The 23,053-nt window shown below is 47.0% G+C and overlaps 2 protein-coding genes across 2 annotated transcripts; one reads left to right on the top strand and one right to left on the bottom strand.

Annotated features, from left to right (window-relative positions):
- Positions 1-83: 83 nt before the first annotated feature.
- SLC35A4 (solute carrier family 35 member A4) lies at positions 84-22,660 on the bottom strand. Its single transcript, XM_060008711.1, has 3 exons — positions 21,529-22,660; positions 7,584-7,701; positions 84-4,433 (listed from the first exon to the last, which is right to left on the bottom strand). The coding sequence occupies exon 1, from the start codon at positions 22,654-22,656 to the stop codon at positions 21,682-21,684; it is 975 nt and encodes a 324-aa protein (XP_059864694.1). The 5' UTR covers positions 22,657-22,660; the 3' UTR covers positions 84-4,433; positions 7,584-7,701; positions 21,529-21,681.
- LOC132422400 (uncharacterized) lies at positions 9,317-20,209 on the top strand. The gene is given in 10 exon segments (XM_060007158.1): positions 9,317-9,400; positions 9,991-10,068; positions 10,392-10,474; positions 11,007-11,093; positions 14,156-14,289; positions 16,051-16,259; positions 16,332-16,415; positions 18,146-18,310; positions 19,464-19,622; positions 19,701-20,209. Coding segments are annotated over 10 exon segments (1,296 nt in total). The 3' UTR covers positions 19,914-20,209.
- Positions 22,661-23,053: the final 393 nt, after the last annotated feature.

Here is a 23,053-nt window from a genome sequence, read left to right on the forward strand (position 1 = left end):
GCTTTGTTTTTTGGTCTCAAGGTTCTTTCTCAGTTCGGTAGATATTATTCAATATCTCTGCCTCCCAACACTTTTGCATGTGGATAGACAGTTTTCCCAATACCATTTTTTGAAAAGACATTAAATGGTCTTGGCATCCTTGTCGAAAATCATTTGACCATATATGTGAGGTTTTATTTCTGGGCTGTCTATTCAATTCTATTGGTCCATATATCTGTTTTTTTTTTTGCAGTACGCGGGCCTCTCTCACTGCTGTGGCCTCTTCCGTTGCGGAGCACAGGCTCCGGACGCGCAGGCTCAGCGGCCATGGCTCACGGGCCCAGCCGCTCCGCGACACGTGGGATGTTCCCGGACCGGGGCACGAACCCGCGTCCTCTGCATCAGCAGGCGGACTCTCAACCACTGCGCCACCAGGGAAGCCCCATATATCTGTTTTTATGCCAGTACCACACTGTTGTGGTTACCGTAGGTTTGTAATAGGTTATGAAATCACGAAGTGTGAGATCTCCAATTTTATTCTTTTTTTCAAGATTGTTTTGGCTCTTTGGGGTCCCTTGAGATTCCACATGAATCTTAGGATGGATTTTTCTATTTCTGCAAAAAATGCCATTAGATTTTGACAGGGATTTAATTAAATCTGTAGCTTGCCTTGGGGAGTGTTGATATCCTAATAATAATTATTTTAATTATTAATAATTATTATTAATAATTAATAATTATCATTTAATTATTAATAATTATTAATAATTATTAGGATAATAATTATTATCCTAATAATAATAATCGGGTCCTTCCGATCCATGAATATGGGATGATTTTCCATTTACTTGTGTCTTCTTTAATTCTTTCAGCAATTTTTGTAGTTTTCATTGTAAGTCTTTCATCTCTTCAGTTAATTTCTAAGTACTTTATTTTATTTTTTGATGCTATTGTAAATGGAATTGTTTTTCTTAATTTCCTTTCCAGACTGTTCATTGTTAGTGCATAGAAACTGCTGAACTGAAACAAATAGACTGCCAGATAGTTCTCCTGCAAAGACAGGTTTCTTTGGGATCAGCAGAGAATTGCAATTCAGGGGTCTGCAACCACGGCGAGCTATCAATACATGCAAGTTTCTGTATGGCAAAGGTAGGAGAACACTTTTATACAGAGGAAAAGGAAGGTGGGAGGGCTCCTTGCCAGTAAAAAAGGAGTCTTTCTTCTTCCTGTTGGGCTCTGCTAAGGTCTCAGGGCATGAAGCAGTCCCTTCTGGTCTCCCAACTCTATTTAATTGAGGTTTCTGTTTATTTTTTTACAAAACTCACTGGATTTTGTTTGTTGGTTTTGTATGCTTCAACTTGGCTGAATTTGTTTATCAGTTCTAACAGGTTTTTTTTGTGTGGAATCTTCAGGATTTTCTACATATAAGATCATGTCATCTGTGAACAAAGACAATTTTACTTCTTCCTTTCCAGTTTGGATGTCTTTTGTTTCTTTTTCCTGCCTAACTTCTTTGGCTAGGATCTCCAGTACTATGTTAAATAGAAGTGACAAAAGTGGGCATCCCTGTCTTGTTCCTGATCTTAGAAAGTTTTGTCTTTCACCATGGAGTATGATTGATGTTACGTTCATGAGATAATCTTCATTAAGATGAGGGAAACAGCATGATTGTATGCAGATAGGAATAAGATATATACATTTTCTCTTTATTCTGGTAAAAAATATATATATATAGTAAAGTTTGCCATTTTAACCATTCTTAAGTGTAAGGTACAGTGGTATTAATTACATTCACAGTATTGTGCAACCATCACCACAATTTCCAGAATTTTTTTGTCACCCCAAGAGAAACTCTGTACCCGTTAAGCAAATACTCTCCACTTCCCTTCCCCTAGAGCCTGGGAACATCTAATCTACTTTCTGTCTCTATGAATTTGCCTATTCTACATATTGAATATAAGTGGGATCATACAGTATTTGTGTCTGGTTTATTTAACTTAGTATAATGTTTTCAAGGTTCATCTATGTTGTAGCATGTGTCAGTACTTCATTGCTTTTTATGGCTGTATGATACGCCATTGTATTATAAACTACATTTTGTTTATTAATTCATCTATCAATGGACAGATTTGGCTATTGTGAATGATGCTACTATGAACATTTTAGTACACAGATCTGTTTATGTACCCCTTTTCAGTTCTTTTGCATATATACCTAGGAGAAGTTTTGCTGGATCATATGGTAATTATATGTTTAATGTTTTGAAGAACCTCCAAACTCTTTTCCACAGCGGCTGCACCATATTACATTCCCATCAGCAATGGATAAGGGTGTGGACTTCCCTGGTGGTGCAGTGGTTAAGAATCTGCCTGCCAGTGCAGGGAACACGGGTTCGAGCCCTGGTCTGGGAAGATCCCACATGCCGCGGAGCAACTAAGCCTGTGCGCCACAACTGCTAACCCTGCCCTCTACAGCCCGCGAGCCACAACTACTGAGCCCCTGTGCCACAATTACTGAAGCTCACGTGCCTAGAGCCCGTGCTCCGCAACAAGAGAAGCCACTGCAATGAGAAGCCCATGCTCCACAATTAAGAGTAGCCCCGGTTTGCCGCAACTAGAGAAAGCCAGAGCGCAGCAACGAAGACCCAACGCAGCCAAAAATACATTAATTAATTTTAAAAAATGTATGAGCGTTCTTATTTATCCACTTTCTCACCAACGGTTTTCTTTTTAATTACGTTACCTCTTTTTATTTTACAATACATTTCAAAAATGCCATGAAAGTTGCCTTAACTGCTCTATAAGACCTGGAATCAAAGAACACTGAGAATTAGAACACACAAACATCAAGCTGTAATACCTACTTGTGCTGAACGATTACTACCAAAAGGATGTCATTTTTTAAATAAGCAGATGTGTGTCAATGCAAAATACAATACAAACTTGTTAAAACAGAACAGTAAACTTTGTTTCAATGGCTATAGAAAGGAGGTGGTTTTGTTTTTTTTCAATGCATCTGGTCTGGCAGCATTATGCATTTAAAGCAATACGTGCCCTGGGGCTTCCCTGGTGGCTCAGTGGTTAAGAATCCGCCTGCCAATGCAAGGGACATGGGTTCGAGCCCTGGCCCGGGAAGATCCCACATGGCACGGAACAACTAAGCCCGGGCACCACAACTACAGAACCTGAGCTCTAGAGCCCATAAGCCACAACTACTGAGCCCACATGCCACAACTACTGAAGTCTGTGTACCTAGAGCCCATTCTCTGCAACAAGAGAAGCCACTACAATGAGAAGCCTGCCCACCACAAGGAAGAGTAGCCCCCGCTCGCCGCAACTAGAGAAAGCCTGTGCACAGCAACGACGACACAACATAGCCAAAAATAAAAACAAACAAATAAATAAATGTATATTAAAAAAAGCAATACATGCCCTGAAAGTTTGTATTTTCAGTTGTGTGTATCAACTGAATCAGAGCCCATTTTTTTTCTTTTTATTAGAGCCATACTAGTGAGTAAGAAGTGGTACCTCATTATGTTTTTGATTTGCATTTCTTTAATGACCAAGGATTTTGAGCATCTTTTCACATGCTTGTTGGCCATTCGTATAGCTTCTTTGGAGAACTATTCAAATTTTTTTTCCTAGTTATTAATTGTTGTTTGTCTTTTTGCATTTCACTAATGTATAATGACATTGAGCATCTTTTTATGCACTGTGTATATGTTCTTTGGAGAAATGGCTATTCAAGTCTTTCCCTCATTTTTTACTTGAGTTGTTTGTCTTTTTGTTGCTGAGTTGTAGGAGCTCTCTATATATCCTGGATAGTAGATCATCATCAGGTATATAATTTGCAAATATTTTCTCCCATGTTGTAGGCTGCCTTTTCATATTTTTGATAATGTCTTTTGATGCACAAAAGTTTTTAACTTTGATGAAATTCAGTTTATCATGTTTTCTTCTGTTGTGCTTGCTTTTGGTATCATATCTAAGAACTCATTGCCAGATTAAAGGCCATGAGGATTAGTTTCTGTATTTTCTTCTATGAGTTTTATAGTTTTAGCTCTTAAGTTTGGGAAATTGATCGATTTGAGTTAATTTTTGTATATGGTCTGAGGTAAGGGTCCAACTCCATTCATCGGTATCTGGATGTCCAGGTGTCCCAGTGCCATTAGTTAAAAAGATTAATCTTTCCTCATTGAATGTTCTTGATGTCCTTGTCAAATCAGCTGTCCATAGAAACATGAGTTTATTTCTGGACCCTTACTGCTCTGCTCTCTCACAGATCTCTATGTTTGTTCTTATGCCAGTACCACAGTGTCTTGGTTACTATAGCTTCACAATAAGTTTTGAAATCAGGAAGTGTGAGTCCTCCAACTTTGTTCTTCTTTTATAAGATTGTTCTGACTATTCCGCATCTGTTGAAATCCGTATGAACTTTAGAAGGAGGAACAGAAGCTGAGAGTGAAGGAACGAATAAATAGGTTATGCAATGAAGGAAATCCAGTATTACAACAAATGCTTCAAAAGAGGCTCAGAGAAAAAGATGGTATGTCCCTTAGTTCAGTTATACCAGATGTCTCAGGGTGAAACCATCTAATCCTGAGACCACTTTTGCTTTGGAACCTGATGAGATATAGGAGAAGACTGCAAACCTGGGTGGCCTTGCCGTGGGAGACGTTTTGATCGTAAATTATAATGATGGACTGAACTAATTACTCTTATTTTTCATGTAACAGCTACACAACGAGATATAACACTGGCATTGTTGGTAAGACTACAGTATTAATATTGATAGTCAAATGTATGGGAAAATACAAGCCTCCTATGCCTACCCCACACTGATTCCTCCAGATGTTAGGCATATTCATCTTGTTACTATTGCTCTACCTGTTATATAGACGTACACCAAATGTAGATGATCAGACAGGTATGATTCTTTTGGCTATAAGGGATCCTTGGTGAAAAACCAGAGAGTGGCTTGTGATATAACAAAGAACTTATCTGGCCTTTGTCTTCGGTTACTGGCACAAAGCTTCAAAAACCTTTGGAATTTCCGGAGCAATAGGAGTCTCTCTGTTATACTAATGAGGTGACTTCTGGCAGGGCTCCTAGATAGCTCTAGGATGGAAGAGGTTACTCACTAGAAATAAACAACCATGCAGGGACTTCCCTGGTGGTCCGGTCGTTAAGACTCTGTGCTTCCACTGCAGGGGGCACAGTTTTGATCCCCGGCCATGGAACTAAGATCTTGCATGCCACGCAGCACGGTCAAAAAAAGAAAAACCATGCAGATTGAAGGGCTGGAGTTGAATTCAATCACATAGCCTATGATTTAATTAATCATGCCTACATAATGAAATCTCATCGAAAAATGCTGGACAATGAGGCTCAGGGAGCTTCCTGGTTGGTGAACACACTGATGTACTGGGAAGGCATACCCTCACTCCACAGGAACAGGAGCTCCTGCCACTCAGGACCCTTCCAGACCTTGCCCTACATAACTCTTCTGTTGGAAGCCATCCTGGAGTCCCTGCGCCATGACAAAGTCATGATGCAATCAAAGGCAGGACTGCAAAGCAGCACTGTGCCAGGACGGCGGACTACATCTCTATTGATTTGTTTGGTTGTGTTAAGCTTATATATGGAAACAGCACCAGGGGGATTTGCGCCCAGGGTTAGGAAAATGAGAAAAACTACTACCCCCTGCTACTAGTATTACCACAAAATGGAAAGTACCTATTCCAGCCCCAGGAAACTGGGAATGCAATACACAATCTGGAAATATAGGGATGTTCCTATGGAAAACACCCCCAATTGAACAACTGTGGCCCTACGAAGGGGTTGTTGATGATTTTGGTTTTATCTGGGTCCACTATAAAGAAAGGTTAATACTCTGGCAACAATTGCCGGATGATAAACAGGAGCGTAGGAGGTATTGTGAGTGCTACTAGTGGAGTCAGCAACACAGGAACTGTAGGATATATTGTAAATATTTTCAAGGCACTATTCAAAACACTTGCCCATGCAGAAAGAACACGAAGACTGCACTTCTGTGATAAAGACTTACATAATAGCTTGGCTTAACTACTAGAAAATAACCTGCAACTAATGAGAACTTGGGGAAATATCTTGATAGCACATCTAGAAACTACAGACAATTCTAAGGTAATCTTTTTTTTTTTTTTTTTTGCGGTACGCGGGCCTTTCACTGTTGTGGCCTCTCGCATTGCGGAGCACAGGCTCCGGACGCGCAGGCTCAGTGGCCATGGCTCACGGGCCCAGCCGCTCCGCGGCATGTGGGATCTTCCCGGACCGGGGCACGAACCCGTGACCCCTGCATCAGCAGGCGGACTCTCAACCACTGCGCCACCAGGGAAGCCCTAAGGTAATCTTTTGAGGAAATCTTGTGGTCAAGGGTTTGAGGCCTAAGGCTAGACTATATTATGATAATTATGTTTTGATTATGTAAACCAAAAATATATAAGCTTGCTGAATAACAATAAAGTATGCTACTATCTGCCTGACTCCAGAGACAGTGTCAGTCTCGTTCTTTCTCCGTCGCTGACTCTGTTCCTCCCTCAGGTACTCCTGGACTCGTTGGAGCTGGACTCCAACACTCTTCATCTGATTGTTCACTTGCATGCTTTATAATTAAAAAAAGGTAATCATAAATAGAGCACTTTCCCGAGTTCTGTGAGTCATTCTAGTGAATTATTGAACCTGAGGGTTGGTTGTGGGAACCCAGGAATCTGTAGCCAAGTCAGGCAGTACTACAAGTAACCTGGGGATCCCACTTGTGGCTGGAACCTGAAATAAGGGGTCTTATTGAGAACCTTGCATTTTAACTTGTGGGATCTGGCGCTAACTCCAAGTAGTTAGTGTCACCTACAAATTGGCGCTTGCCATCTACCTCTACAAGGATCAAATTATGAGCTGCTGCAACTGCTGACCTTCAACACCCCCTGAAAGGAGTTCAGGGTGGAGATGAGGAATGAGGCGCTCTGTGCTCTAGGAAAAACTGGCAAATCAGGTCTTCAGATACATATTTTCAGGAGACAATTTTATGAGTCCAACTGTTGCATCTCCTTGTACCTAGAAAAGCACTAAAATCATACCTCATGGTGACACCTGCTCCTGGTAACTAGCAGTAACCTTCACGACACTAGCAGAAACCTCCTGCAAAGGAATATGTGCTTCATTGCACGTATTCCCCCGGCACCAAAATCACATATATACTGAACTTCCCCCGCTACCTCTTTGGAGCAGCTTCTCAGAGCAATCTGAAATGCTGTCTACTGGACTATAGTCCTAATTTTACCCCAAATAAAACTTAACTCACAATTCACAGGTTGTGCTTTTTTTTTCAGTCGACATTAGTATCAGAATTGGATTGAAATGTAGGACGCCCAGTCAGTGTTAGAGAATTGGTGTCAGATACAGTAACTATAATGCTTTTTTGGGTTCTGTAAGTCATTCCAGCAAATTATGGAAGCTGCAGGAGTAGCGGGTATACCTGGGAGTGTAGATAGCTAGCCAAAGTGAGGACCCCTGAGCTTGAGACTAGCGTCTGAATTTAGGGCAGTCTTATTGCAACTGTGCTCTTACCTGTGAAGTCTGGCCAAACTCTGGGTAGTTGGTGACAGAAGTAATTTCATCCTACATGGAACATTATTCAGCCACAGAAACGAAAGAAGTACTGATACATGCTACATCATGGATGAACCTTGGAAAACAAGAAAAAAGCCAGTCACAGAAAGAACACATATTATGTGAGTCCACTTATATGAAATGTCCAGAATAGGCAAATCTATAGAGGCAGAGAGTAGATGAGTGGTTGTTTAAGGGTCAGGATAGGGTGGGGGTTAGGGAGGTTATAGTAAAGGAAAGCAAGTTTCTTTATAAAGTGATGGAAACGTTCTAAAATTAACCGTAGTAAGAGTTACACATATCTGAAAACGTACTAAAAACCATTGAATAATACACTTTAAGTGGGTGAATTGTATGGTATATGAATTATATCTCAACAAAGCTGTCAGTTTTTAAAAAGGTAGTTATCTTTTATAAATACATACTGAAATAGCTATATGTGAAATATAAGGTGTGTGGGATTTGCTTCAAAAGAATCCACTGGGGGCTTCCCTGGTGGCGCAGTCGTTGAGACTCCGCCTGCCGATGCAGGGGACGCGGGTTCATGCCCCGGTCCGGGAAGATCCCACATGCCACAGAGCGGCTGGGCCCGTGAGCCATGGCCGCTGAGCTTGCGCGTCCGGAGCCTGTGCTCCGCAACGGGAGAGGCCACAACAGTGAGAGGCCCGCGTACAGCAAAAAAAAAAAAAAAAAAAAAAAAGAATCCACTGGGGTGGAAGGGGGAACAGAAGGAATAAGACCAGCCATAGTTGATAACTGCTGAAGCTGAGTGCCTGGAAGCTCATTAAACTCTTCTCTCCACAGTTATATATGTCTGAAATTTTTCATAAGAGGAAAAAAAGAAAAATTCCATGCAACAGTCTGGCTCACTCAGAAAAGAGAGGTCTGTCACCTCCTATGGTAAGTTATTGTTTAGAGGCCCCACCCAGAGCCCTCAGATCAGGGAGATGAATTATTGAGGGGAATCTGAGAGGCACAGAAGCCATGGAGTGCGGAGAGGCGATGAGCACAGGGGCTGCTTTGGGCTGGGGCAGCTCAGCCCCTTCAGTCCTCACTGACAACCCACAGACCAGGCTGGCCGTGGTGGTGGAAGTAGAGTGAAGGAGAAGATCTGGTAAGAAGCCTCCACACGTTCATCTCAGAGGTAACACAGCCCGGGAGAGCCTCTTGGGAGAGGGGGAGGGTGAGGCCATCTCACATTAGGAAACTCAGGCAAAGGTTGAGGGCAGGACTCAGGAGTCCTGAGAGTTCAGTTTCCCCCATGAGAGCTGATATGAAGCCCACCTGTCTCAGGCCCCGAGGAGACCTGTTGCCCCACGCTCCTCCTGGAGGGGCCCAAGAGCATCCGCCTGTGTCAGCGTGGGATTCAGGAGAGTCAGGTAGAGATGGGATGGGCTGGGATGGGGTGTGGGTAAGTCCAGGGAAGATGGGAGTGACACTGTTGACTCCAGTTCTGCTCACAGGAACAATGCATCACCTTTGACAGAGTCCTGGGTTCTGATGCTCCTCAGGTAGGGGGGTCTGGTAGGGCGATGGGAGGAGGGTCAGAGCACTCAGGACCCTTGATCCTGGAGTGCTGAGTGCTTCCCAAGCTCTCTGGTCAGGGCAGGCTGGGCAGGCACCTGAGTCGGAGATGTGCCTGTGTCTCCCTGCAGGAGGCGGAGCAGGAGTTGCTAGCAAGAGTCCAGTGCATGCTGGGCTCGGTGGGCCGAGGGTACAGTGTGGCCCTGCTGCTTCGGGGTCGAGAAACAGAGGCACCCCGGCTTGTGCCTCAGGTGAGTCCCAGAGGATGCACCAGTCATAGCTGTTATGAGACTCAAGTGTTGGCTCCTCAAGGAGACCTTCGAGAACTTTCCCCTCCCCACCCTAGCTGGACTAGGTGCCCCTCCTTGGGGTTCCTATAGCACCCCGTGGTCCATACAGGATGTTTTTCCAGCATCAATCACGAAGCTATTGAGAGGTCAGGGAAGGTGGGAGGCTGGGGTCCATGAGGTGAGGGTCAAGGAGGGGTGGTGTGCAAAGATCAAATACTCAGGGAAGTCTACTTTTCACTGTTCTTAGTAATACTAATAATGATAATAAACATTTTGTTTTTAGGCTTCAGCAAAGTGCCCCCAAACTAAAATAGTTGCCTCAAAACCTTGTCATGAGCCCCTACCCTAGCAAACAGGAGGTCCCACTGAAAATGTCTGCTCACTTGTCTGGCTCGCTGTGAACCACAAGGCCAGGGGCTATTTTTGTCCTGGCCACCAAGTCCAGAGCACCTAGCACAGGGCCAGGCATAGAAATAATTTCCTTGCCCTCAGGAAATGTTGAAAAACAGGTTAATCCTTTCTCAATCCTCACTCACCCTTCTCCTCTTTAGCTGCTGCAGATGCTGTTTGAAGAAGCTCTGCCCCTCAGGGGCTCTGATGCCGTGCTTAGTACACTTAGCCTGGTGCAGGTGAGGCCCTGAGGGGAGGGGAGACCTGGGGAGCCAAGGCCATGTTGATGCTGCAAAAGAGCCCAAGGCTCAGGGACTGCCTGAAGAGTTTGGATCTTTTGCCCGTCCAAACACCTACAGCTAGTCTCTCATTGGTTCCCCCTCTTCCCGTTCATCCTCCACACCACTGTCGGCTTGCCTTGCTGGGGTCTCCTTTTTCCTGCCTGAGATGGCTGAATTTTGGTGCCCTGCTTGGTTCACAGGGCCCCAGCGGGAGGATCACATGAGCCAAAGGCTGGGGAAAGGTTCGGTTTGTAACAGATGTTGTGCTTGTGTGATCGCAGCTCAGCACCAGTGGGAGGAGTCGGGACCTGCTTGCTCCAGGCTCAGAGACCCTGTCAGTGCTGGATGTGTCCCCTCTGGGCTTGTGAGTGTCCAGAGCCCAACGGGGTCTGAGGGAGCTTGTCTTAAGTCAGGGCTGACACCCCAAACCACGCCGTTGGAGGCTTCTCCCCACTGCCACTCCAGGGAAGGGAAGTTATGAACTTGGGGTCATGCTTACAGGTTTTGCATTTGCCCCCAGGACTCCCTCTCACCGTCTTCCCTTCATCCCATATCTCCATAACCTCTCGCTCTTCTCACCACCCCATCCACTTACACCTCTTCAACTCAGTCATTACCATCCCGGGTGATCTGAGCATCTCACCGAGCTGAACTTCAGTTTCTCCATCTATAAAATGGGAGCAATCCCAACTATCTTGTTTCCCTCACTGGGCAGATGATAGGAGAAAAAATAAGATCATGAAGATGAGAGGCTTTTAGGGGATATATTGAGCTTGGAGTCTTGGGGATGATTCTTATAGGCTCTTGGGCCCCCATGGGCTCCCCATGCAGAGATTCTGGGGGGCTGGACAGAACCCTTGTGCTTAGGAGCTGAGATCAGCCTTCCCTTCCTCCAGGGTGGTAGAAAATGTCAGTGAAGTGGAGGTGTCTGACTCAAGAGCTGCCTCAGAGCTGTACTTGCAGGCTGCAGGTGGTGAAGACAGGTGAGGACAGGCAGGTGCCTTCACCCACCCCCATCCCCTAGCCATTTGGCCTGATCCTTTGATCTCCTCCACAGTGCCTGCTCTCTGCTCACTGTCACCATGTCCTGCCCACGGCCTGACCCTCCTGAGGGGCCTGGGACCCAGGGCATGTGGCGAGGAGCCTTGCGGATCCTGCAGCTTCCAGGAGCCCTGTAAGTTTGATGGAGCCTTTTAACAGCTTTGGGGAAGGCTTGGGTAGGTGGCTGAAATATGGATGTAGAGGCCCAGGGCAGCATCAGAGTCTCCTCCTTTCCTCATGTCTGACATGCTGAAGGATTTGCTCCCTTTAGTATTTCTTGTAAGGCAGGTCTACTAGCAATGAACTCCCCCAATTTTTGTTTATCTGGGCATATCTTACTTTCTCTTACATTTCTGAACGATAGTCTTGCCAGATACAGAAATCTTAGTTGAAAGGTTTGGTTTTTTGTTTTTTTTTCTTTCAACACTTTAACTGTGTTATCTCACTGCCTTCTGGCCTCCATAGTTTCTGATGAAAAATTGGTTTTTAATCTTACTGAAGATCCCTTGTGCATAATAAGCTGCTTCTCTCTTGTTTTCAAGATTCTTTCTTTGACTTTGGATTTTGACAGTTTGATTATAATCTGTCCTGGTGTAGATCTCTTTGAGTATACCCTCCTTGGAATTTGTTGAGCTTCTTGGATGTGTAGATTCATGCCTTTCATAAGTTTGAGGGACTTTTTGAGCATTATTTCTTCAAATATTCTTTCTGTCCTTTTCTCTTTCTCTTCTCCCTCTGGGACTCCCATTATGCATATGTTTGTACACTTGATGTCAGCCCACAGGTCTCTTAGGCTCATTTTCCTTCATTCTTTTTTCTTTCTGCTCCTCAGACTGGATAATTTTATTTGACCTATATTCAGGTTTGTTGAGATTCTTGTGCCTGCTCAAATCTACCCTCTAGTGAATTTTTAATTTCAGTTATTGTACTTTTCAGCTCCCATATTTCTACTTGGTTCCTTTTTATAATTTCTATTGTTCTATTGATAGTCACTGAGACATCATTTTCTTTCTTTTTTTTTCTTTATCTTTATTCCCCTTCTCCCACCACAAAATTTTTAGGAAAATTCCCAAGATAGCAGTGAAGCTAGAAGTTGGGTGGGAAAGAGGGAACTGGGAGTTGACAGAGGAGCCAGCCTTGGTGAGACATCATTTTCTTGATTTAGTTTTCTGAAAATATCTAAGACAGTTGATTTAAAGTCTTTGTCTACTGAATCCAGTGTCTGGTTTCCTCAGGGACAGTTTTTATTAATTTCTTTTTCTTTTTTCCTGTGAGTGAGCCATACTTTCTTTTTTTTTAATTAAAAAAATTTTTATTTATTTATCTGGCTGTGCCAGATCTTAGTTGAGGCATGTGGGATCTAGTTCCCTGACCAGGGATCGAACCAAGGCCCCCTGAATTGAGAGTGCAGAGTCTTAGCCACTGGACCACCAGGGAAGTCCTGAGCCATACTTTCTTATTTGCATGCCTAATAATTTTTTGTTGGAAACTGGCCAATTTGAGTACTTTTTGTAAAGACTATATTCTTTATTGTGTTGGTCTCTTAAGTTTCCATTCTTTTTCCTTAGTGCTCTGACACTCTGGATATGATAATCTGGTAACTCTGAAAGCTGGATTCTCCCTCCTCTCCAGGGTTTGCCTTGTTGCTTGTTGTGAGCATCAGCCATCCATTTGCTTACTTTCCCAAACAATTTTTGCAAAGACTGTATTCCTTGCAGTCACTGAATTCTTCATTCTATTATCTCAGTGATTAGCCAATGACCTGACATAGAATTCCCTAACCTCCGAGAATGCGCGCCCCCCCCCCCAAAAAAAAAGAAAGGAAAAGGAGAAAAAGGAGGAGGAGGACAGGTAGGGGAAAGGGAATGAGGAGAGAGGAAGGAGAAGAAGGAGGAGGCAGGGAGGAGGAAAAGGGAAAAAAAGGGAGAAAGGAAGAAAAAAATTCTCCAGGTTTCTACAGACTGGCTCTGTGTTGGGTCACTCCTTAAATGCTTAGCAAGACCATTTACAGCTCTGCCTTAGCCTCACCTGATGCTTGCACTGAGCCCTAATTCAGCCAGAGGTGAAAGCCTTTGGTCTTCTCAGGTCTCTTCTGACCACACATACTGCCCTGGACATATGTGTGGCTTTCTAGGTACCCTAGTACACATGGGAACTTTTCAAAATCCTTATTCCTCCAAAATTTCACTCCCCACGTTTTCTCCCAGTCTTTCCATGTGTCTATTGTTTGCCCCAACTGTTATTTTTGCTTGTTCTTTCATCTCTCAATGCTTTGGGGGACTATCCTCTGGCATAGCTCCTCTGCTCCAAGAGAATTCCAAGATAAGTGAGACAAAGGGAGGCAGCTTTTGTCAGTCTTTTGTGGGAAACCCCAGACAATCAAAGCAGACAAACACAGTTCCCTGGGAACAAGATCTACTCTGCTCCTTTCAGAACCAGGTACCCCCACCAGAAATGTGGGCTGTGCTGGGGAGAAGGTTGGGGCTAGGGTAAGTTGAAAACACCACAAAGATCTCTTACCATATTTAAGCTGCCTTTCTCCTGGTTAAACATTCACTTGATTGCTGTCAACCTTTGACTATCTCCCAGAGTTCCAGTAAGGTTGATTCTGACCATTTTTTTTGCCAGATGTTTCTGGGAAGGGACAGACTCCCAGAGTTTCCTACTCTGCCATTTTTGTTGATGTCACCTTGCTTTGCCATTTTACAATTGGGCTGTATTTTTATTATTGAGGTGTAGGAGCTCTTTATATATTCTGGATACAAGTCCCTTGTCAGATATAAAATTAAATTGTTTTTACTATGAGAATGTATTATTTGTGTAATTTTAAAAGTAATCAAATATAAAATAAAATAAAGATCTATACAAGGTTGCAAATCTGTCTGGTGGTACACAAAAGTGACTGGAAACAGTCAATCTTTCCATCAGAGTGTGATTTGGGCCAGTTTCTTTCTGCATCTACCGGTGGACATCTCTTTTCTTCCTCCATCCCTCCCTCTGGCAGAGACTGTCCCTTGCTGCAGGTGTTGGCTGGTAACGTTGTTGGTGAGGAGGTGGAGGGCTCTCTGCCCTGGATTGTCTCATGTCTCCTGGAAGGAAACAACTACAGTGGCCTTCTTCTTCGCCTGGACCCTCAAGGTGGCCTGGGGGAGGACGTGGGTTTCTTTGGGAAGCTCTAGGATCTGGCCTTAGGCCTGGCCCCCCCTCACCCAACCAGCGGCAGCCCCAACCCTAGCGAGCCGAGAGAGAACCTGAGCCTCTGGGACGGCCAGGATTCAGAAAGGTCCCAGAATTGCCAGGCTCTCACCGTCTGGAAAGGTAAGGCCAATAGTAAAAGCAACCCCTCACCCTTTCAGAGGCCTTCAACAGTTTACCAAGCATTTTTACACTGACTAAAACCTTTGATTCTTACCACAATGCCATGAGGCAGATCGAATCTACGGGCGAGGGAAGGGAGGCAGGTTTAATTTATAGACGAGGAAAGGGAGGATCAGAGAAGGGAAGGTACTTTCCTATTTTCACACACTCATTAAAGATCAGGCCTCTGTGAAATGATATGTCAGAAATTTGGGGGAGGTCAAGTGGAGTGTATAGATCAAACAAGAATGACCATGAGTTGATATTTGTTGAAGCTGATAAGGTGATAAGCAGATGAAATTCCTAGACTTTGTATATGTTTGAAGTTTTCCACTAATAAAAGAGTAAAAAAAAAAGTCTGTGGGGCTTCCCTGGTGGCACAGTGGTTAAGAATCCGCCTGCCAATGCAGGAGACATGGGTTCAAGCCCTGGTCCGGGAAGATCCCACATGCTGCGGAGCAAGTAAGACCATGCGCCACAACTACTGAGCCTGCGCTCTAGAGCCCGTGAGCCACAGCTACTGAAGCCCGCACGCCCAGAGCCTGTGCTCCGCAACAAGAGAAACCACCGCAATGAGAAGCCCGCACACCACAACAAAGAGTGGCCCCTGCTCGCCGCGACTAGAGAAAGACCACATGCAGCAACAAAGACCCAACGTAGACAAAAAAAAAAAAAAAAAAAAAAGTAAAAGTCTGGCCCTCTGTCTTCAGAATCAACAAACACATTCATTTGGCCAACATATTCCCAGACCACAGCCTACATCAGGCCCTGTGGAATGAGGAAGATAAGTTGGGGCATTTCACACTCTCAAGGACAAAGCAGGGAGGGAAGGAAGTGTGTTTACGTATAGGCCAGTTTGGGATCGTGACTAAGGGCACAGGCTTTAGTGTCAGACAGAACTGGGCTTGAGTTTCAGTTCTGCCACTCACCAGGAAGTTGCTTGACCTCTCTGAGGTTCGGTTGCCTCATCTGGAAAATGTGGAGGGAGACAGGGTAAATTAGGGTTGCTGCCCCACTGGAGTATTGTGTAGCTAAAAAGAGACAATCCATGAAAAGCCTTAGCACAGTACCGTCGAACACACGGAAAATGCCAGATAGGTGTTAGCTATTTTTTTTTTAAATTAATTTTTGGCTGAGTTGGGTCTTTGTTGCTGCGCGCGGGCTTTCTGTAGTTGCGGCGAGCGGGGGCTACTCTTCGTTGCGGTGTGCAGGCTTCTCATTGAGGCGGCTTCTCTTGTTGTGGAGCACAGGCTCTAGGCATGTGGGCTTCAGTAGTTCTGGCTCACAGGCTCTAGAGCGCAGGCTCAGTAGTTGTGGCACACGGGCTTAGTTGCTCGGCGGCATGTGGGATCTTCCCGGACTAGGGCTTGAACCCGTTTCTCCTGCATTGGCAGGCGGATTCCCAACCAATGTGCGACCAGGGAAGCCCAGGTGTTAGCTATTTTTATGAATAGTACTGTTAACAGAAATTAAAAGTTTTACAAGCAGTGTGCTTTGGAGTTCAGAGGAAGGAGGGAGTCACTCTGTGTCTCCCCTTACTAGGCAGCTCCCTGAGCTTGCTCCAGGCTGCTCTGTTGGGGGCCGCAGAAAGGAGGATGAAGGTGAGACAGGTGAGGCCCACCCTCTGGGATGCAGTAGAAGAGGCCCGGGCCCGGCGGGCTGGCCTGAAGAGCCTGCGTTCAGGCCTCCTTGGGGACGCCCTGACAGATAGTGGGCTCGGCCAGCTGGGCAGGGCACTGCGGGAGTTGCAGGTGAGCAAGGTGAGGTCTGTGGGTGCCTGGGCCAGCAATGGCCAGAGCCCACCCAGAATCCCCTCTCCACAGGTGGTAAAAGCCTGGAGCCAGCGCTCAGGAAGCTGGATGCTCAAAACAGTCAAAACTGAGGCTATGGGGCTCCCAGAACCACAGGTACGTCTTCCCATCCAAACTCTTGGGAGGCCTATTGATGTCTGCCTCCTTTTTCTCTGTTTACAGAGCACTGTGAGGGGGCTCTTCCTCCCTTCATTAATGTATTGATTCCCGAACATTTATTGACCACTATGTGCCTTTTTATAATCCTCTGGAAAGAAACAATTAACACCATGATCAGTGCTCTGAAGACCTTATCCAAAGGGCTCTATGTGGGCATCTAAGTTAGTCTTGGCGAGAGAGAGAAGGAAGACTTCATGGAGGAAGTTGAAACCTGAAGGAGATGGCTAGCAAAGATGAATGAAGAACATTCCAGGCAGAAAAAATAACAGGAGAAGTGTCAGAGGTAAGCGAGTCCTTGATCTCTTTGAGAGACTGCAAGCAGCTCAATTTGCTGGAGGATAGAGTTTGAGGAAGAAAGTCCAGAGAGACGGATTGGAGACTGAAGTAGGGGCCTGGTCATGCAGGTCTTTGTAAATCAATTGAGATGTTTGGAGTTTGTCTGGAAGGTCAAGGAGAAGCCACAATTTATTTTAAACAGGGAAGACAACATCGTTCCCAGCATTGCTTCAGCAAACTGAAGCTCCGAGAAGTGATGTGAGTATCCCAGGGTCACTAGGATAATCAAAGGCAGCAGAGGTGCAAAGACATCCAAGTCCTTAGACTCAGTACGGCACTCTTTCATCCCCTTAGGATGCATGTCCTCCCTTATGCAGAAGGGGCGCTGTCTTCCATGATTTGTCACAGGGTGGCTGGAAGGTCGCCCCTGTCCAGCTTCTCCTGGTGCTTTCATTTTCTTAATTACTTATAACTTGTTTTTACAGCCCTGGGCCTTGGGAATTAGGCGTGTAAACTCCAAGTTATTGAACAGGGCTGGCCACGGCTAAGTGCTTTGGGTGCCTTATCTCATTGCATGCTCTCTACAACTTTTATCAGCTCCATTTTATGGATGAGAAAATGGAGACTCAGAAGACTATCCACCTGCCTGAGGTCAAACAGCTAAGAAAACGAGGGGCTGGGACCCTGATCTGACTTCAAAACCAACACTGTCCTGGGAAAAAAGGTAATAGAATTCTCATTCGTAATATATTCTCAGCAGGTCACAGATTCAACAGCAAGCCCCAGCCCAGGCCTCCAGGAAGAGCCTCAAGGTGAGGCTGGTGCTTGGGGTGGAGCTGGAGGTCTTCTCCACCTTTGGTGTGCTTAACTGCATTTTCCTCCAGTGGCAGGAAGAACAGCACCTATAGGACCTGATCTCCACCAAATGCACCCTCTCAGGGACTCTGAGGAACAGGTAACACCTCATGTACCCCAGAACAACTGGAAGCTGTTGGGGAGTAGAGTCGCAGAGTCCTGATAATATGTGTCCTGCTTACCTTGCCCTAACATCAGGGAGAAATATGGAGCTTTTGGCAAATGAAGGGCCTGAAGGGTTACTGTATCCCTCAGGGAGGGGCATGGGAAGGGGCTGTTTTCCTACTGGGTTGGTTTAGGGGCATGGGCTCCCTAGGGCCTCCATGGCACCTACTGGCAGAATCAATACCTCTCCTCTTCCCTCACGGCCTCTGAGTCTCTGTCCAGGCCACAGGCTCTTTCAGGCCAGCTAGTCTCCTGGATGTAATTCTAGGAGCTGCCCTGGTAATGGCGGTCTGTTGGAAAAGTTGGGCCCTGTGTCCTAAGGCTGTGTACACACATGGGCTTCTGGCTGAGCCTAGAATGATGCCACCTAGGCCCAGCAGGCCCCGGATGTGGCCCTGCAGTTCTTCCTGGCTCAGGCCCAGAGGTAGAGACTGCGAGAACAGCACCAAATTTGGATCCAAGAGGAACTGAAGCATTTGCAACAGGAGGAAGAAGTGGTGGCAGGGGTCCACATCAAAGGCCTGGTGGCTGAAGAGGTGAGGAAGGTCAAGTAGGGGACTTGAGGCTCCTACTTTTTTTTTTTTTTTTTTTTTTTGCTGAGTCAGGTCTTAGTTGTGGCACGGGGGATCTCCGTTGAGGCATGTGGGGTCTTTCGTTGTGGCACTTGGGCTTCTCTCTAGTTGTGGTGTGTGAGTTTTTCTCTTCTTTATTTGTGTCGTGGGGGCTCCAGGGCGCGTGGGCTCTGTAGTTTGCGGCACGCAGCTCTCTAGTTGAGGCACACGAGCTCAGTAGTTGTGGCACGTGGGCTTAATTGTGCCGCAGCATGTAGGATCTTAGTTCCTAGACCAGGGATCAAACCTGCATCCCCTGCATTGCAAGGCGGATTCTTTACCACTGGACCAGCAGGGAAGTCCCTTGAGGCTCCTTTTAACCTGGCCAGGTACTGTGCTGGGATCTAGCATCAATCACAGCAGACTGGACCACAACCTCTCTCATGGCCCTCACAGCTTTGTGCGGGATAGACGATGCAATTCTCAGTGCTAAGTGCTGTAAATGAGGGAGCTAGTGACTTGTGGGAACAAACAGGTGTACCTGGCCCAGGCTGGAGTGGAGCAGAGAAGATGACATCTAACCTGAGACTTTAAGGACAAACAGATTAGCCAGAGAAATTCACTAGACTCAGATCCACAGGGCAGTTTGTGCTCATCACATGGAGGCACTAAGTAAACAGATCTTGTTTAAACAGGAAACAAAACTTGTGTGCACGGAGGTCGGATCAGGGGAAGGTGGGAGACATGCTCTTAGGAGAGAATCCTGTATGAGCAAAAGTCCAGACGGAAGCAATGGCAAAGTAGGTTCTGGGTGTTGCCAACTGTCCATCTGGCTGGAGCCTGGCAGGTGCATGGTCAGAGTCAAGGCTAAAGAGACCGTGTGCCATGCCTCTGGATTTGGACTTTACCCCAAGGATGACGGTGAACTACTGAAATGCATGTGTCATCTCAGTTCTGTCCCTCACTAGCCATGTGAATTTGGTCAAGTTAGGTCACTTCTCTGACCCACTGTTTCCAAATCTGTAAAATAGCAATTACCTCAAAGGTTATCATTAGATAAAACGAAATAATAATATAAAGTAGAGCAGAGCCTGGCACACAGGTTGCGCTCAACAAACGGTACGTATTATCACTGAAGGTTTCCGAGGAGAGGCAGAGATGGCACCGGGAGTGGACAGGGCTGAGACTCCAGCTGGAGGCCCTTCAGGCAGAACGGGACACTGCGGAGCAGGACCTGACAGCCCTCTATGACCTGCACGTGCAGGCTGCCCGGGCTTGGACGTGCCACGTGCTGCAGGTCAGTGAGGACAGAGGGCAGGCCTTGAATTGGTTCCAAGGCTGGCTGACTGATGGGGATCTCTGAATCTGCGCACAGGTATTCCGAGCCTGGCGGGGGCTGTGGGAGGAACAGGCCATGGCCACAGAGCATCACTATCGCAGCCTGCTGGCTGGCATCCTGCAAGACACCATCAACCTGGCCACGCAGAACCAGGAGCTCCAAGTCCAGAGCCAGCGACTTCAGCAGACTAGGCTGGGCCTAGTAAAGGTCCTAGAAGGGAGAGGAGTTGGGACACAACAGCCAAGCTAACCTTCATTATGGATAATTAATAACACCACTAACTAGGTCTCATTGTGCCAGTACCTGCTGAGCACACTAACATCCCTTATTTGATTTAGTCATTTCCAGTCCCCTTTATAGTAGTAGGTATCATCTGACTCCCCCCTCCAATTTCAGAGATAAGCCAACTAAAGCTAAGAGAGGTTAAGTAATTGTTCAAGGACAGTCAGCCAATAGGTGACAGAGCCAGAATTAAAACTCAAGCCTGGTTGGCTATAGCTCTACACTGCCAGAAATAGTAGTTCACAAGTTGCAGTGTGCATCAGAATCACCTAGGAAGCTTACTGAAAAGGAAAAAAAAAAAAAAGAATAAAGAAAAAAAATTCCCAAACCTCACTCCCTAAGATTCTGCTTCAGCAGGACTGGGGTTTCTCTTTTTTTTTTCCCCACAAGCTTACCAGGTATTCTACCACGGGAGCAGGGCCTGACATTCCTCTGGTCATGAGAAGAGACGACAGGCAGGAATATCAGTGAGGGATCCAGAGGAGATGAGAAACGAGACCACCTTGAGTCCTAAGAGCTCTCTAGCCTACAGTCTACAGTTTGCCTTGCTGGGCCCAACACTTTCTATTCCCAAGACTCCTTCCAAATTCTCCAGGGCCCAAGTGTTATGCTTCAGAGAAACTTCCAAAGCTCCGTGACAGAAAATAGTCTCGGCTCCATGGAATTCTCAAAGGAAACAATGCTGTTAGCAACAGCTGGGAAAAAACAGCCTCTTCTCTTAGTCAATAAGTCACCCCAGGATTAAGATACTCAGGGCACCAGAGGAATGAAATTATGTTTGAGAGGAGCTATGCAACACAGAAGACACAGGACAATTATGGCCAACTGTAGGAACCACCTATACCCCAGAGCACTTTATTAAGACCTTATTGCTTATACAGACACTGATTGAGCTATACAAGTTTCCCTGTGCCTGGTCCCAGGTCACTCTGTGTAGAGTTTCCCTGTTGGCTGTTGGGAGCCGGGACACTGCTAGGAAAGGGCAGGACTCAGAGTGGGAAAGATGGTACCTCCTAGAAGCTATAGAGGGGGCAGTGGGCTATGAGAGAGCCCTTAGAGTGAGCAGAGAGGTCAGAAGTGTAGGCTTAAGCCAGGGCCCAGGGTCAACATCCCTGAGATGAGTCAAGCCCCAGTCCTCTCTGAGGTTTCCAGAACAAAGGCGGGATAAGGAGAGAGTGGGGGCATTATTTCCAGGTGCTGCTGCAGCTAGGGGAGCATGGCAGAGGCCTGGGTGATGGGCGTATAATCTGCAGCAACTGGGCTTTCCTACATGACAGTGGGGGGTGAGCATGTTATGGGGGAGTCATGCACCATGGCTGGGCTGGAGCAGCCAGCACCAGGCCTGGGGGCAGTGGGTCTGCTGGGGTGACCACAGTAGGCAAGGAAAGCCAACTGCTGCCCACACCCCACTTTAAGAAACTGCATTCATGCAGGTTGAGGCAGGGCACCTCCTCCCATCAGGCACGGTATCATTTCTCAGGCCCATGAACTGATGCTCCCCTAATTCCTTAGTCAGGAAGAACTTCTGGAGGTGTAAGAGTTTCCTTAACCAAACCCAGGCTTCAACCCTCCATCCACCTACCTCCAGAGACTGACATGGCTGCTCGCACTTCCCCAGCTTTTCTCGCAAGGCACTTGTTACAGGGCTGCTGAGGGGAGGGGTCAGCACTGGGAGGTGGCTCCGATGGTGGTGCCCAATCTACAGGTCAGGAATCAGGGTGGAGGTGGTGAGGGGCTAGCGACTGCCATAGTACAGGCGCACAGCCAGGCCAATGAGCAGCGTGGCCAGGAAGAAGGCAGCTGTGAGCTGAAGCTGCAGCAGGGCTGCTGAGAGCACAGCGTTGACCACTAGCGAGCAGGACACAACGAAGAGGCGTGTGATGCTGCTGCCGTGCTTCATGACAGCTGACATGAGCAGCCCATTTAGTGCCTGGCTCAGCACTACAAGTGCTGCCCATCCTGAGAAACCCTCCAGGAGGCCTGGGCCGGGGCCGCCACCTGCATGCAGACCTAGGTTCAGGAGCACACCGAAAGTGTAGAGGAAGAGGTTCTGAAGTGCCAGGGGCAGCCGCTGTCGCTTCATGAGCAGCTCTGTGTACACGGAAGATAAGCCTGAGATGAGGCAGTACAGGATGAGAAGCAGCAGTCCCAGTGGACTGATATGCAGGGGCATGGGGCCTGCAGCAGCTGCGGAAGGGGGCCCAGGAAGGGTGTTCCCAGGGTCCTGCAGGCCACCAGCTGCATAGCAGGCTCCTGCTGCCATGAGCAGCAGCAGTGCTAAGCCCTGGCGTGCAGAGAGGCGGTGTCGGAGGCAGAGGCAGTAGAACAGGGCTGTGCTTCCAATCTTGAGATTGCTCAGCACCTGGTAGGTGCTGGGGTCCATGTAACGTTGAAGGTAGATCACCAGGTTGTTGCTGGCGCCGTAGAGCAGGGCTGATAGTGCGAACGGGGCGGCCTGGCGCCAGGGTGGGGTCTGCTGGGGCCATGCTTGCCAGCCCACCAGGAGGGAGAAGGCGCACAGCAGCAGCTTGGTCAGTTCAGTCAGCAATACAGCCGAAGACGGTCGGAAGGGCACACGGCCATCCATGTGGCACAGTGCCAGCAATGGGGCATGGGCTCCGTACATGGCAGTGGACAGGAGTAGCATCAGGGTCCAGCGGGCCTGCCTGGGATGGCCCAGGCCTGGCACACCCCCGTCCTCTACACTCATGCCCAAACTAGACCCTGGGTGGCCTGTGTAGCTAGCAAGGGGGGGTCAGTGGGGATTGTGACACGTTCGGGGAAAATCAAGTTATGGAGCTGGCTCCGAGGGGAGAGGAGCCTTGGTACATCGCCAGAGAGAATACTGAGAATCAAGAGTCAGCTGCAAACTCCACAGTAAGGGCTAGAAGAGGAAGGGGCTGGTAGTTCTAGAAGCCACTGTCTTGGGGCCAATGCCATGGGGTTATGGAGGCGAGGAGTCCAGGGTGCTGGCTGATGAGCCACTGTCCAGCCTCTGCAGGAAGGCGGCAGGAAAGCTGGAGACAGCAAATGGGTGAAAGCCGGGGAGGCCAGATATGGCATCTGTGGTTGAAAGGTCTCCACCTGCAGGCCCCAGCTGCTCATCC

This window comes from Delphinus delphis, chromosome 3 (genome assembly GCF_949987515.2).
Source record: "Delphinus delphis chromosome 3, mDelDel1.2, whole genome shotgun sequence".
Lineage (NCBI taxonomy): Eukaryota > Metazoa > Chordata > Mammalia > Artiodactyla > Delphinidae > Delphinus > Delphinus delphis.

Bases quoted from the DNA above. Each gene is read 5' to 3' on its own strand.
- SLC35A4 (XM_060008711.1), bottom strand. From the start codon at position 22,656: ATGAGTGTAGAGGACGGGGGTGTGCCAGGCCTGGGCCATCCCAGGCAG.